This window comes from Bufo bufo, chromosome 3 (genome assembly GCF_905171765.1).
Source record: "Bufo bufo chromosome 3, aBufBuf1.1, whole genome shotgun sequence".
Lineage (NCBI taxonomy): Eukaryota > Metazoa > Chordata > Amphibia > Anura > Bufonidae > Bufo > Bufo bufo.
In genome coordinates this window covers 446,964,133-446,979,261 of record NC_053391.1, presented here as the reverse complement: position 1 = coordinate 446,979,261, position 15,129 = coordinate 446,964,133, and the positions used below count along the sequence as shown (strand labels likewise).

The 15,129-nt window shown below is 44.3% G+C and overlaps 1 protein-coding gene across 1 annotated transcript in view; it reads left to right on the top strand.

Moving 5' to 3' along the window:
• Positions 1 to 2,006: 2,006 nt before the first annotated feature.
• CDC16 (cell division cycle 16) overlaps positions 2,007 to 15,129 on the top strand; it is a 29,090-nt gene continuing 15,967 nt past the window's right edge. Inside the window, exons 1-6 of the mRNA XM_040425079.1 lie at positions 2,007 to 2,220; positions 4,013 to 4,067; positions 5,644 to 5,741; positions 9,832 to 9,870; positions 11,805 to 11,945; positions 13,471 to 13,630. Of these exons, the coding sequence (XP_040281013.1) occupies positions 2,173 to 2,220; positions 4,013 to 4,067; positions 5,644 to 5,741; positions 9,832 to 9,870; positions 11,805 to 11,945; positions 13,471 to 13,630 (541 nt within the window). The 5' untranslated portion in view covers positions 2,007 to 2,172. The remainder of the gene's footprint in view (positions 2,221 to 4,012; positions 4,068 to 5,643; positions 5,742 to 9,831; positions 9,871 to 11,804; positions 11,946 to 13,470; positions 13,631 to 15,129) is intronic.

The window sequence follows — 15,129 nt, the reverse complement described above, 5'->3', positions numbered from 1 at the left end:
GCTTCCCACCCATATGCCAACATAGCCCAAATCTAGTATCTCCATAACCGCACTGACCCGCAGAAAAAAGTTAGTATGTCATTGTTACCACAAAGTGAACAGTAAAAACTAAGCCCTAAAAACAATTGTGGAATTGCAATTTTTTTTTGTTACGCGATAGATTAGATGTACAGTACTCCTGCAAAAAAAAAGCCCTTATTATGGCTATTTATAAAAAATAAATAAATAAGCCTCAAAAAGTACGTTGCTTGGTGGTGTCGCAGGTCCCGACGGTGAAGTGGGTACAGTTCACACAGCCTGGAAAGGAGAGGAGGAGAGGTTTTGACTGGCCTGTTTGCTTCCCCATGCTTGTGATTATCTTGCTGGCTTCGATTGTGGATTCTCTGTGATTTCTGAGGTAGCGCGGTCCAATCAAAAGAAACGCTTATTATGGCTATGTTGAAGGCAAAAAAAACATGAAAACAAATGAAAAAAAAAAGGCATGGTGTTAAACAGGCAGGAAGTGCTCAAACAACCCACATGCAGTTGTGCATATATATAGGGGAGCAAATCCTGCACTTGTGGCCTGTTGCTAATGGCGATCCCCAGCAAAAATGCATACAGTGGAGGATGCCCGCAGCGAACCACAAGTACCACAATAGACATCCTACACAGGATGGCAATTATGTGGATGTGATAATCAATATAACAATATAATAATAGCAAACACAGGTGCACTCTGCAGACTTGCTAAACCCCTCAAACTGATGATAAAATTGAGAGATTAGCCAACATGTCCTACTAGGAGGACATATCTGAGCCCGAGCACCGCGCAAAGGTTTCTCAAGTAGCTCGGGACCTAACACTCTCCTAACTGGGCCGTATGGGCAATACCAGGAGCCAGTGGGCAAATTACAGGATCGTGAGGTCCGACTCACAAACAACTCACCAGTTACCTCCAGCATGTAACTATGCTAGCAATGGGAGGAGAGAGGAGTCTGCGAGTCCCACTCAAGACTGGCTGATATGGCCCAGGCCTCACATGTGCACCTAAATGTAGCCTGTGGATGGAAAGCAGGCACATTTAAATTGGAGTTTATACACCTCCAGGCGTCTCTATATATACGAACTGAAAAAAATGGTGTGGAATTAAAATCCAGCAGCCTTCTGAGCTGTGGAGGAAAGATGGTTTCCTCAGTACCCCACCAGCAAGGTGGATGAGAATTTCTGGATTCTCATCCTCATGATGTGTCCAAAAAAAGCAGCAGAAAAAGTGCGAGATTGTGGATTTGAAATCCTCAGCATGTCAATTTAGGATACATGCACACGACCGTGCTGTTTTTTGAGGTCCGCAAACCGCGGATCCGCAAAAAACGGAAGGCCCATTGTAGACATGCCTATTCTTGTCCGCAAAACAGACAAGAATAGGACATGCTATATTTTTTTTGAGGGGCCACGGAACGGAGCAACGGATGCGGACAGCACACGGAGTGCTGTCCGCATCTTTTGCGGCCCCATTGAAGTGAATGGGCTCGGATGCGGACCAAAACAACGGTCGTGTGCATGAGGCCCTATACAGCGAATTTCTCTCGTGGATTTCACCCAATGGAGATGATGAAATCTCCTGGCTTTTCCGTGATGAAAACCGCATGTAATACATCCCCAGCGGATTTTTCTGTTGGATTTTGAGACGCTTGTGAACTCAACCTAAAACAATCTCTTCAACCAAATATTATATGACAAAAGATACTGTGATCATGCACACCTATTTATCCAAATATTTTTAAAGGATCCCATATGAAATCTGTGAAATAAATGTCAGCCATTTCTCCTGGCAGTGATTTCCTGGAAGGACGATACAATCCTGTCTGACCACACAAGGGACAGGACAAGCTTCGTTTTATATTTTGCTGAACGATATCTAGCATACAGCAGTCCCACACTGTACATTTCCCGCAGTCAGTAGTTGACCCGGAACCTCCGTGTTCTCGCTTTGTTTCCGCCCGGCGGATGATGTGTGTAACACCCACCCTAATACAGCTCTGTTTCAGCCGCGGCGCACCCGGGAGGAATAGGAGGTGAAACCGGTGCTGCAGATTGGGGGGGCACGGGCACCCACTGAGCAGCGGGGGCCGGGAGCGCGCTCCTGCATCGTGGGCGCGCCTGGCCGTCTCCATTACTAATACAGAAATCATGAATTTAGATCGGCTGAGGAAGAGAGTACAGCAGTATATAGAGCAGGTAAGAGGAGCACGTGATCGCTGCCCCGTCACGTGACAGGGCATCACTTTATGCCAGTGTGTGCACATGGCAGTGGATCCTGTCAGCCCTGCATACCTGTGCACATGGCATATGACCTGCATAGTGAAAGCAGCATTTCACAGCGTGTACTGGGGTCATCTGTATGATCTGACATCTCATTGACATGTGGGGTCCAGTTATTGAACCCCTACCCATTATTAGCTGGGATCATCCACAGCCTGCAGCTTGTATTCTGCCTGTGTGCAGATGACAGGCTGCCGTGATGAGCAGATACAGAGCAGTGACTGTATGAAAGTCCGACTTTGTAAGATACTTGGCTTCCATTCCTCATCTTATGGATGATCTCTGCTTGCTGCGTGTGAATAGCATCATTCCTACATTGAAGGGCAGGAAACCTCTCATGAATCTAATACAGCTGAGAGGTGATTACAGTTCACTGCAGAGTCTGGACTCCTAGGAGACATCTCAGTAGCCATCCTTGCAGGGTCCTCTGGTCGGAGCTCTTCTGTATACCTAAGCTTTTCTGGTATGAGGGTTGATGGGGGAAAGCATTGATTGCTAGGGAGTCTCTTGCCTCCAAAATCAGTTTCAAAGTAAGCAGACAGTCGTGTAGTCTACAGTCGGTTTCCCCAAGACATTAAAGAGGTTCTCCAGGCTTTCACTATTGATGACTTATCCTCAGGATAGCCTATAGCCTGTGTTCACGTGCCGTCTGCCTTCTCTCTTCCTGCTCTCCGCTGTATGTCTATGGGACAGGAAGAGAGTCGGCACGTGCACCCTGCGCGCTCCTCATACAGCTGATCGGCCGGACCCCCGCCGATCTGATATTGATGACCTATCCTGAGGATAGGTCATTAATAGTAAAAGCCCGGACAAACCCTTTAACATACCTTTCTTGTGAAATCCGGTGCTCTCAGAAATGTTTCCTTTTATTTTTATGCAAGTAAGGTTTTCGGTGCACTGTGGGCAGTACCGGTCCATTTGTTGCACCGTTGCTCCACCAGTAACATAATCTTGCACCGCTCCTCTTGTTTGATTGGCAGTCCCAGAGACGACACAGGGCATGCCTGGTGCACCAAATGAAGTGGCCCTGCCCACGGTGCACTGAACACCTTATTTTCATAAAAATAAGCTTTTCTCGGGGTTAGAGGACTGGGTTCTGGTTATGTTTCAGAATAGCCTACCCAACATGGAGGTGTGTTTACTTTGAGGCTACGTTCACACAGATAAACCCAGATCTGCAGCCAAAAATGGTTGGTTTTCATGGTGTAATCAGAACGTCACCCAACGGCTTCCCACTGATTGCAGTGGGTAACACATGATGGCGATTCTTTCCACCGCTGATTTCAAAGTGGCAGGTCACTTCTTTGTCATGGATTTGATTGTGGATATCTGTAGAAGTCAATGAGGAAGCAGAAAAACCTCCTGTAAAAACGTATCTGAAACCAGCACCAAATTACAAAGCTGCCACCAAAAAGCACCCGCTGTTAGCTACTGAATTTTCTTCTGCCATGTGAACATGGCCCGAAACTGATTTTGGAGATGACAAACTGCGTTAAGACAAGCCTCTGTGTGGAAAAACCTTGAATGCAATGAGCGCTGTACCCCGATCAGCGGGGGTCTTGGGTCATAGGCTATCTGCCTATATTCCCTGAAAACCCGGGATATCTTTGTGAATTACTTCTAGTGCTGCTCCCTACATGGATGAAATGTGCGTATCATGGACTGTATCTTCACGGGTGAACATGTCGCATCCTTTTGTGTCTTGCAGCAACAGTACCAGAGTGCCTTATTTTGGGCGGATAAGGTTGCTTCGTTATCACGTGGTAAGGATGTTCGCTATTGTGTCTGTTATGTTAGTAAATCTATTACGCTTTACCAGTCCTTTACAGCCCATCCTGGTATATTTGGGTAGTACACTGTGACCAAGGTCCCGTTGTCTTACAGTAAGGCTACTTTCACACTAGTGTTTTCAGTTCCGCTATTGACATCCGTCAAAGGATCTCAATAGCGGAAGAAAACGCTTCAGTTTTGTCCCCATTCATTGTCATGCATTTTTCTCACTCCTATTACTAGAAATAACTATTCTGGTCTGCATTATAGATAATAAGGGCTCATCCACATGAACGTATGCAGCCCGCAAACAGACACTTGCAATCCAGAAGATACAGAACGGAAGCCCATGGAAGCACTATGGTGCACTTCCATGGCATTTCGGTCTGTGCCTTCGCACCGCAAAACAAAATAGAACATGCTTTATTTTTTGCCGTGCGGACGGAACACGGACTCATTCAAGTTTATTGGGTCTGCTTCTGCCAGCGCAGGCTACACGGACGGTGCCCCGTGCATTGGGAACCGCAATTTGCAGTCCCCAATGCACCGCAAGGCCGACACACGTTTGTGCGCATGAGCCCTAATAGGACATGTTCTATAATTTGCGGACAGAACATGGATAACATCTGTGTGCTATCCGTGTTTTTTGTGGAGTCCGTGTGCAATCTGCAAAATAGAAAAAGCTTTTTGGACACGGATACAAAGTATGGTCGTGTCTATGAGGCCTAAAATATAGAATGATTTCCATTATAAACTGGCACAGAGCTGGATCCATTGCATGACAGACCCCACTGGCACCTGACATCCCAATGACTTAGAATACGGTCTGCTGGGTTCTGCCTCCTCCCTGAAGAGTGGGGGTAACTCACCAGAAATGTTGCTTCTGCCTTCCAGTGTGGTAGTGTGAATCAGCAATTACATAATTATTAATGGTTTCAAGGGCAAATGGCAATAGATTGGATGAATTGGAACCTTCAACACAGTTGATCCATCACGTTCTTATGTGTATGGGCAGCTTAGGACCCCTTTCAGACCAATGGTTTATATTTCCATTGTTCAGCTCTGTTAGAGAAGCAGAACAACGGAAATAATGGAAGTGACGGATTCTGCACATAACTAACCGAAACTTAGCTGAGCAGTTTCCGTTCCGAATCCTGTTTTTTTTTTTGTTTGTTTTTTACCGGACAAAAAGTCCTGAACACAGGACTTTTTCATCTGGTCTTTTGGATGGAATCTGTAAAGGGGGCCTCAAATGGAGCCTCCAATGCAGATGTGAACTTGCCCTTATATATGTAGGCTCCCTCTCCACCCCTTATGCCCCCCTGTGCCAACATTTGTAGATAGGTATTTTTTATTGTGGGACCATATAGCCAGGTGACATAAGATGGGCTATATAAAAGCGTGTTTTGGGCAGTGTGTTGTATAGTCCCTTTCAGCAGCAACCTGAACTGGTCTACGTTACAAGCATGTGCTTAGTTTCTCTTGGCTTTTGGATACTTAATTTGTATTATCTGCTGGATCCACAATGTAACTGGATTCATTTTGAAAACTCTTTTTTTCTGTTTGCAGAGGAACCACAAGATGTTTATTGGCTTGCACAATGTCTGTATCTGACTGCTCAGTATCACAGAGCTTCACATGCCCTGAGGTCAAGAAAACTGGACAAGGCAAGTTTATGCATCACGTTGATGGCTTTCTAAGGCTTCATTCACACAGTCAGTGTTTGGTCAGTTATTTCTATCACTGATTTTGAGCCATAACCAGGTGCGGGTCTAACCACAGAACAGGTGCAGATCTTTCCCTTATACCTTATGTCTGTGGAGGCTCAACTTCTGGTTTTGACTCACAATCACTGATGGAAAACACTGACCAAACACTGATGTGTGAATGAGGCCTAATTGTCAGGAAATTGGTTTCTTATAAGACTACATTGCAGTTACTGGAAATCTGTGCCAAAATGACATATGATCCTACAGTGCTTAGAACTGTCACCTTGCTGAGCTGTGGTCCTAGTTTTGAATCTGACCAAGGACAACAGTTGCTTGAAGCTTGTATGTTCTCACGTGTTTGTGTGGGTCTGCTCTGGGTAAGCTGGTTTCCTCCCACATTCTAAAAACATGCTGTTTGGTTAATTAGCTCCCTAGAAACTTATCTTAAAGGATTACTAAACACAGCAAAATGCCCCCAAAAATATCCCAGCACTTCCTCCATTATCTTCTCCTTTTCCATGGATGAAATATGAAAATAAATCTGTGTCCCAAAAGCTTACTCATGCCTCACTGCTGTCTTCCTCACAGTCCCGTGACTAGCTGTAGGACAGCTGGCTGGAACAGGAGCCTCCCTGCTGTGTCCTGTCTGAAGAACAAAAGTTTGTTAAGCACTGCCCCCTTGCCTAAGCCCCGCCCCTCCAGTCAGCCAAAGATGGAGCCAATCAGCAGGAGATAAACCCCTTTGTTCTCTGCAGGATTTCTAAAAAAACTACCGTATTTTTCGCCCTATAAGACGCACCGGCCCATAAGACGCACCTAGGTTTTTGGGGAGGAAAATAAGAAAAAAAATATTTTTAACCAAAAGGTGTGCTTTTGGTGGGTTTGGAACTAATGGTGGTCTGTGGATGGCACTAATACTGGGGATCTGTGGATGGCACTGTTATGGGGGGATCTGTGGATGGCACACTGTTTTATGGGGGATCTGTGGATGACACACTGTTATGGGGGATCTGTGGATGACACACTGTTATGGGGGATCTGTGGATGACACACTGTTTTATGGGGGATCTGTGGATGACACACTGTTATGGGGGATCTGTGGATGACACACTGTTTTATGGGGGATCTGTGGATGACACACTGTTTTATGGGGGATCTGTGGATGACACACTGTTTTATGGGGGATCTGTTGATGACACACTGTTATGGGGGATCTGTTGATGACACACTGTTATGGGGGATCTGTGGATGACGCACAGTGTTACGGGGGGGGATCTGCTGTTACAGGGGGGATCTGTGGGTGGCACTGTTACAGACCCCCCACCCCATAACAGTGCCTTCCACAGATGTTCCCCATAAAAGTGTCATCCACAGATCCCCCCCCCCCCCCCCCCCGCCGCTCCAGTATACAAATATAAAATGTCTCATTCAATTAAAAGTGATTAAACATGCCCCCTCACTCCTAATATTAACGTACATCCTAACAGCTTCTGTACAATGCAGGCAGGCCGGACGGCCGGCACGTCACTCACTGACGTCACTTGCCTGCGCTGCCTGCTTCATTCATAAAGTAGGCAGCGCAGGCACGTGACATCAGGCCTGCCTGCCTGCATTCTACTGAAGCGGTTAGGATGTATGGTAATATTAAAAGTGGGGGGGCATGTTTAATCACTTTTAATTGAATGAGACATTTTATATTTGTATACTGGAGCGGCGGGGCTGGACTACAGTGACTGCACCGGCCCCCAGCTCCTCCTCCCAGTACCTCCCCGCTCGCATATACATCGCAGCCTGCGATGTAAAAATGTCAGCATTCACCCCATAAGACGCAGGGGCATTTTTCCCCCATTTTTTTTTGGGGGGGGGGGGGGGGGAGTGCATCTTATGGGGCGAAAAATACGGTATTTGTGAGTCTGCAGCATTTTCTGCCTGACACAAACAGCGGCGGCATCTATATTTCCTGTCTACTTTTAACATTGATTTCTTGGTTTAGTGTTCTTTTAATGTGGTTGTTAAAGGCAATCTGCCAGCAGCATATTTTAGAGCAGGAAGAGCTGAGCAGATTGATATATATAGTTTTTTGGGAAAAGATTAGATAAAACCTGTTGTTTATACATTTATATCCCATCTCATTCTGGGATTTGAAGTCCAGGAGGAGGTCCTATCAGTGATTGACAGCCTTCCCTCTATGACTGTGTATACAGAGATAGCTGTCAATCACTGATAGGACCACCTCCTGGACTTCAAAGTCCAAAATAAGCACAGATATAAGAATGAAATACAAGTTATACTGAGTACAAGCCGCAGGACTCTACCTAAGTTACACTATTTGCTAACAGATTTTTGCACACAAGGACACTCCTGTAAATCCCATCTATTATTCAGTTGTTGAAATGTAGTCATGCAGAGGACTTGATTGTGCTGGTATTAGATTAATAGTTTGTTAGTAGCCTATGGGGGGAATTTATCAGGAGAAGAATATATGAAGTCTGTTGTTTGATAAATTTGTCTTCTCCTTAAGGGTCCATTCACACGTCCGTTGTTTCTTTCCTGATCTGTTCCGTTTTTTGCGGAACAGATCTGGACCAGATCTGGACCCATTCATTTTGAATGGGTCCTGAAAAAAAACAGACAGCTCAATGTCAGATTTTTTTTTTTTTTCAGGACACATTGAAAATGAATGGGTCCAGATCTGTTCCGCAAAAAACGGAACAGATCAGGAAAGAAACAACGGACGTGTGAATAAGGCCTAAACCTAACACTTTTGTCTAGAGAAGCACCTCCAGTTTTCCTACTCCACCCTCCTCCCGGAGTGAGATTGCGGCTTTTTAAAAAGATAAATCTGGAGTGAAACTCATTAACATAACTAACCACGCCCACTTTCCCACCACATTTTAAAACTGGGGTGAGTGACTTTTTGAAGCCAGAATTCTGGAGTTAAGGTATGGTAAATCTGCCCCAATGCGTGTGAGATCATAAAACCTTAAATGCTTGTTTCACACGTGCGTTGCAGGAACATGCGGGATTTTTCCGCACGAGTGCAAAACATTGTAATGCGTTTTGCACACGCGTGAGAAAAATCGGCATGTTTGGTACCCAAACTTCTTCACAGAAGTTCGGGTTTGGGGTTGTGTAGATTGTATTATTTTCCCTTATAACATGGTTATAAGGGAAAATAATAGCATTCTTAATACAGAATGCTTAGTACAATAGGGCTGGAGGGGTTAAAAAAAAATAATTTAACTCACCTTAATCCACTTGTTCGCGCAGCCCGGCTTCTCTTCTGTCTTCTTCTTTGAGGAATAGGACCTTTGAGGATGTCACTGCGCTCATCACATGGTCCATCACATGATCTTTTTTACCATGGTCATGGATCATGTGACGGGCCATGTGATGAGTGCAGTGACGTCACCACAGGTCCTTTTCCTGTGCACAGCAAAGATGAAGACAGACGAGAAGCCGGGCTGCGCGAACAAGTGGATTAAGGGGAGTTAAATTATTATTATTTTTTAACCCCTCCAGCCCTATTGTACTATGCATTCTGTATTAGGAATGCTATTATTTTCCCTTATAACCATGTTATAAGGGAAAATAATAGCAATCAGGTCCCCATCCCGATAGTCTCCTAGCAACCGTGTGTGAAAATCGCACTGCATCCGCATTTGCTTGCGGATGTTTGCGATTTTCACGCAGCCCCATTCACTTCTATGGGGCCTGCGTTGCGTGGAAAACGCAGAATATAGAACATGCTGCGATTTTCATGCAATGCACAAGTGATGCGTGAAAATCACCGCTCGTGTGCACAGCCGCATAGAAATGAATGGGTCCGGATTCAGTGTGGGTGCAATGCGTTCACCTCCTGCATCGCACCCGTGCTGGAATCTCGCCCGTGTGAAAGAGGCCTAAGGATTACAGTTTATGAGATTGACGATTTCATTTGTTTTCTCTGCTATACAAAATTAACGTTTTCTTTGTAGCTAGTATACTGGTAGTACTTGATGCTGGTTGTGTTTTTTTGCCCTTAAATTGTGTACTTTTCCTTCAATAGGCGTATGAGGCATGTCGATACCTGGCAGCTCGATGTCATGTAAGTAGTATCAGATCAGAGCTTTGGAGAGGGTGATTCAAAAAAGATGGTGCCACATCTGTTTTTTTTTGGGACTGAACTGTATGTGTAAGTGACGATGTGCCTGTTGGCCTTTGACTCACGGTTGACCTCAATGCCCAGTTGGCAGCAGGGTTTCTTCCCATTTAGGCAAACATACCGACTCAGCAAGGTGGTCGTGTTTATGGGGAGGTCAAGTTATTTTATGTCTGTGACCCTCTTTAGTGAATCATGTCTTCTGAATATCCACCATGCTGACTGCAAGTAAATGGTATATAAGGCTACTTTCACACTTGCGGCAGAGGATTCCGGGGGGCAGTTCCTTCGCCGGAACTGTCTGCCAGATTCGGCAATCCGGACGCAAACTGATGGCATTTGTCAGACGGATCTGGATGCGGATCCGTTTGACAAATGCATTGAAATACCGGATCCGTCTCTCCGGTGTCATCCGGAAAAACGGATCCGGTATTAATGTTTTTTTGCATTTTTAAAGGTCTGCACATGCGCAGACCAGAAAGCTGGATCCGTTGTGCTTGAACACTTAATGCCGGTACTAATACACTTCAATGTAAATTAATGCCGGATCTGGCATTCCGGCAAGTAATCAGTATTTTTGTCCGGAGAGAAAACTGCAGCATTCTGCGGTATTTTCTCCGTCCAAAAAACGTAAGAGGGACTGAACAGAATGCTCTCCATTCAGAATGCATTAGGATAAAACTGATCAGTTTTTTCCCGGTATTGAGCTCCTGTGACGGAACTCAATACCGGAAAACAAAAACGCTAGTGTGAAAGTACCCTAACGCTAATATACAATAGTAATCCTGCATTCAGTATTTCAGAAAGTATCATTTTCATGCATTAATTTCCATCTCAGGGCTATGATACAATGTGGGCTTTAAAATCATAAATGAATCATACAATCCTTTCTATTAATGCCCCACACATTAGATTTTTTTTATTTTTATAATCTGGCACAAAGTACAGACTGATTTCCATTCTTTTTACTGTAAAAGTCTTTTAAAACAACTGTAAGACATTATCATTAGGACTACATAGGTGCCAGATTATCAGAGAGTCTACATTATGAGGTGAGCATAGTATAGATCACTGCTACAGACATGCATTATTTATTAGATTGTATAGCTTTCCTTGCAGTCAGTGTAATTGCTTACTTTTTGGATACGTTATCATTGTGGGATCAGTAGAGGTCGTGGTATCTGAATAGCGCCACCTGCTGTTTATTGTTTTGCTTATTTCCCCATCCACCTCACTTTGGTGGATGCACACGCTCAGTGTAAATCTTTAACTGGCACTAGACATATGTTCTGTTAGAAGCTATGAAAGCTACAGTGAAAGAGCTAAAAAAAAAACTAAAACTAACATACCCCCTGAAAAGTTCATGCCACCTGAGCTGCCGACTTGAGATAAATCTAGCGGAGCAACTGGAGCAATGAATAGGGGGAGCTCTGGATCCATGTGAGGTACATGGCTGGTTCTAGCTCTGTAAGGGCTCACGCACACGAACGTATTTTTCTTTCCTTCCGTTTTTTTTACAGGTCCATATGCGGAACCATACAATGGGGCTTGGGGAAAAAACGGAAATTACTCAGTGTGCGTTCCGTGTCTGTATGTCCGCATGTCTGTTCCTCAAAAAAGATAAAACGTGTCCTATTCTTGTCTGTTTTGCAGACATGGACAGGCATTGTTACAATGGATCCGGAAAAAAATGGATGCAACACGGATGTCACCCATATTTTTGTGCCTGACCCCTTAGAAAGAGGTTGTCATGTAGCATATGATGTCAGATTTTTATTTTTGACATTAATTGTGGTATAACCCCTTTACAGCTGCATTGTGTACTGCAGCTCCACTGCATTCAGATGGATGACGTCATTTTCTTTCTTTTTTCTATGAAGTATGCTGCCAAAGAGTACCAGCAAGCCCTAGATATCCTGGACATGGAAGAACCGATTAGTAAAAAGCTGTTTGAGAAGAGTGCAAAGGATGAAAAATTATTAAAAGATGGTTCTGAGGAATGGCAGATTTCGCAGTCCTCGGTAACGTTTTGTGTTATTCATATACTATATGAAACTAGGTTTTGAATTGTACATTTTACAGGAGCTTCTTTCAGTTTCTAGAGAAGCAGACTATGCTATTCTGCCCATCAGAATTATGGGAACCGGACAACTTCCTTTGAGCTCTAATGGAAACATTTCTGTACAAATTCTGAAATAGAAAAACATAGAGGAACCACCAGTTTCATGAAAGTGTTAGATACATAAAGTTCTCCACTGCCATAAATCCGAAACTGTTTTATATATTTAGTGACAGGCATACGTCCTCGACAGTTCACTGGCCACCTGATTTCCTCGCCTTTCTTCTTTCATGGTTCTGGTGTTTCTTTCCTGCTGTTACCTTTGTGTATCTACTGAACGTTTCAGTGAACCAATAGAAAACAGAATATTTGTGGTAGGGATCGACCGATTATCGGCCGATATTCAGGATTTTGACAGTTATCGGTATCGGCATCTATTTTGCGCTGCTGACAGCGCTCTCTTGTGTTCCCTCAGCAGCACAGGGGAGAAGGAAGCAGTGTCTTCCCTCCCCCTGTGCTGCTGCTGCCACTGCCCCCAATGAGAGGAGAGAAGAGGAGGGGAGGGGCTGTGGCCACTGCGCCACCAATGAAGATAAGCCTTTCATTAATTCATATACAGGAGGCGGGAGCTGGCTGCAGAATCACATAGCCGGCTCCCGACCTCTATGAGTGGTAGCTGCGATCCGCGGTAGTTAACCCCTCAGGTGCCGTGGATCGCAGCTACCGCTCAGAGGTCGGGAGCCGGCTATGTGATTCTGCAGCCAGCTCCCACCTCCTGTATATGAATAAATGAGAGATTTATGTTCATTGGTGGCGCAGTGTGCCCCCCACCCCCGTATTAAAAACATTGGTGCCGCAGCGTCCCCCCCCACCCCAGTATTCAAAACATTGGTGGCGCAGTGTGCCCCCCCCACCCAAGCCCCCCCCAGTTGTAATCATTGGTGGCAGTGGCCACAGGGTCCCCTCTCCCCTCCTCCTCCGATCGGAGCCCCAGCAGTGTAAGCCTGGGGCTCCGATCGGTTACCATGGCAGCCAGAACGCTATTGAAGCCCTGGCTGCCATGCTAAGCTCCATGCTGCTGTGTGCACTATGCACAGAGCAGCAGGGACAGTGTGAGATCCTATTCACCCTGATAGAGATCTATCAGGGTGAATAGGACAAGGGCTCTAGTCCCTAAGGGGGCTAAAGGTTAGTAAAAAAAAAAACACCAAAATATTAAGTATAAATAAAAAAGAAAGATTTACAAAAAAAATAAATAAAATACATATTAACAATAAAAATATTCATTTTCAGCAGATTTGTGTAGGATTTTTTTTAAAAAAGAAGAAATTTCACACAATATCGGTATAAATTATCGGCTATCGGCCTGAAAGTTCACAAATTATCAGTATCGGCCCTAAAAAATCAATATCGGTCGATCCCTAATTTGTGGTATATCGAGAGTGTCACATTGGGAATAATGGGATGCCTGAATTCCTTTGTTACAGATCAAAAGCTCTATTTGCCTTTTACGTGGAAAGATCTATGATGCTCTGGATAACCGAACCCTGGCAACCTATAGCTACAAAGAGGCCTTGAAGTTTGATGTTTACTGCTTTGAAGCATTTGACCTACTAACAGCGCACCATATGCTGACCGCTCAGGAAGGTTGGGCATGGACCTGTCTTTTGTGTCTACATGTAGTGTCTTTTCTGATATTTAATGTTGTAGTGCATTATACATTAGAGCAGCTGACGAAGCACATACTGTATTTCCAAAGGCATTCAAACCTTTGCATCTAAATAATTAACAAGTGCTTTTACAGTATCTTTAGCAGACACGGCAATTTGAAGATAGCAGGTCAGCTGGAAGAAATCCCTTTATGTGAATACAACCTCAGTTTTTCATACCAGTTAGGCCCCCTGCACACGATCAGGATTGCGTGCGGATTTTCCGCGCGGATTTGCGTGCGGAAAATCCGCACCGTAGGTCATGTCCATTGTATTCTATGAGAATTTGAAATTCTCAATGCACACAATGCGGATTTTTTCCGCGCGGATTTTGACCTGCGGTGCGGATTTTAAAATCCGCGACATGTCAATAAATTTTTTTTTTCCTGACCGGATTTTCTTCATTCACTTAGTGAAATCCGCATGCGGAAAATCCGCACCGAATCCGCACCAAATCCGCACGCAAATCCGTATGCAAATCCGCACCAATTAATGCGGATTGACCGCACAGATTTGCCTGCGAACACCTGCGGATTCTCCGCACATGAATCCTGAACGTGTGCATGTACCCTTAAGAACCATAAGATGCAGTGTAAATTTGCGTTCTGTGGTTCTTTGCTTTAAACAATTAGCATTGTAAATTTACAGGCTGGTTAGATTTGCAGTTTTATGGACAAGGACTTGAGGAAGATTTTCCTGCAGGTTCTTCAGCCAACACCAAAAATGGATCCAGCAGGAAATAGAAGTATATGTCCTTCCTTTATATTTTTCATTCCTTTCTAATCCACTTCTATATTTGTCAGAAAAACCTGCAGTAAAATTATGTTTCAAATCCTCCTCTGAAAAACTTTAAAGTTCCTGCACAAATTATCATGCAGGGGCTTTAGATGGCAAAACACAGCCAGACACCCTACAGAGAAGGCAAAGGCTTCTTCCTTCATCACTTCAGAGTTCATTGAGTACCAGCCACGTGCTTCTTATATTGCTCCTGGAGTTCATGTGACAAATCATTTCATCTGCGGTTACCATTTATATTTTAGGATGGTGTCACATGCAGATTTTTGTGGCAGTTTTTTTGAACCAAAGCCAGAAGTGTGTTGGGAGGAAATGTGAAATATAAAGGAAGGACTTCTCCTTCGAGTTAGATCTAATTCTGGCTTAGGCTCACAAAATTCCTGCTTAAAAAAAACAGAGACAGATCATAGTCATTGGGGTCTGTTTGGCTCCATTTGTTTCAGTTATTTGCTGGATAATGGCAATGACTTGTGTAGATGTGATCGTGGCCTAGGGAGGAAAAATAGTCAAACATTATGTTTTACAGGTTTTTAAAATAGAATTACAAAAATGGTATCTCTTGAAGAAAAATTAATTCTAGACATTAGACAGATTATAAACTCAGTTTATGACCAAGTCTGTTACTATGTACAGTGAAAACTT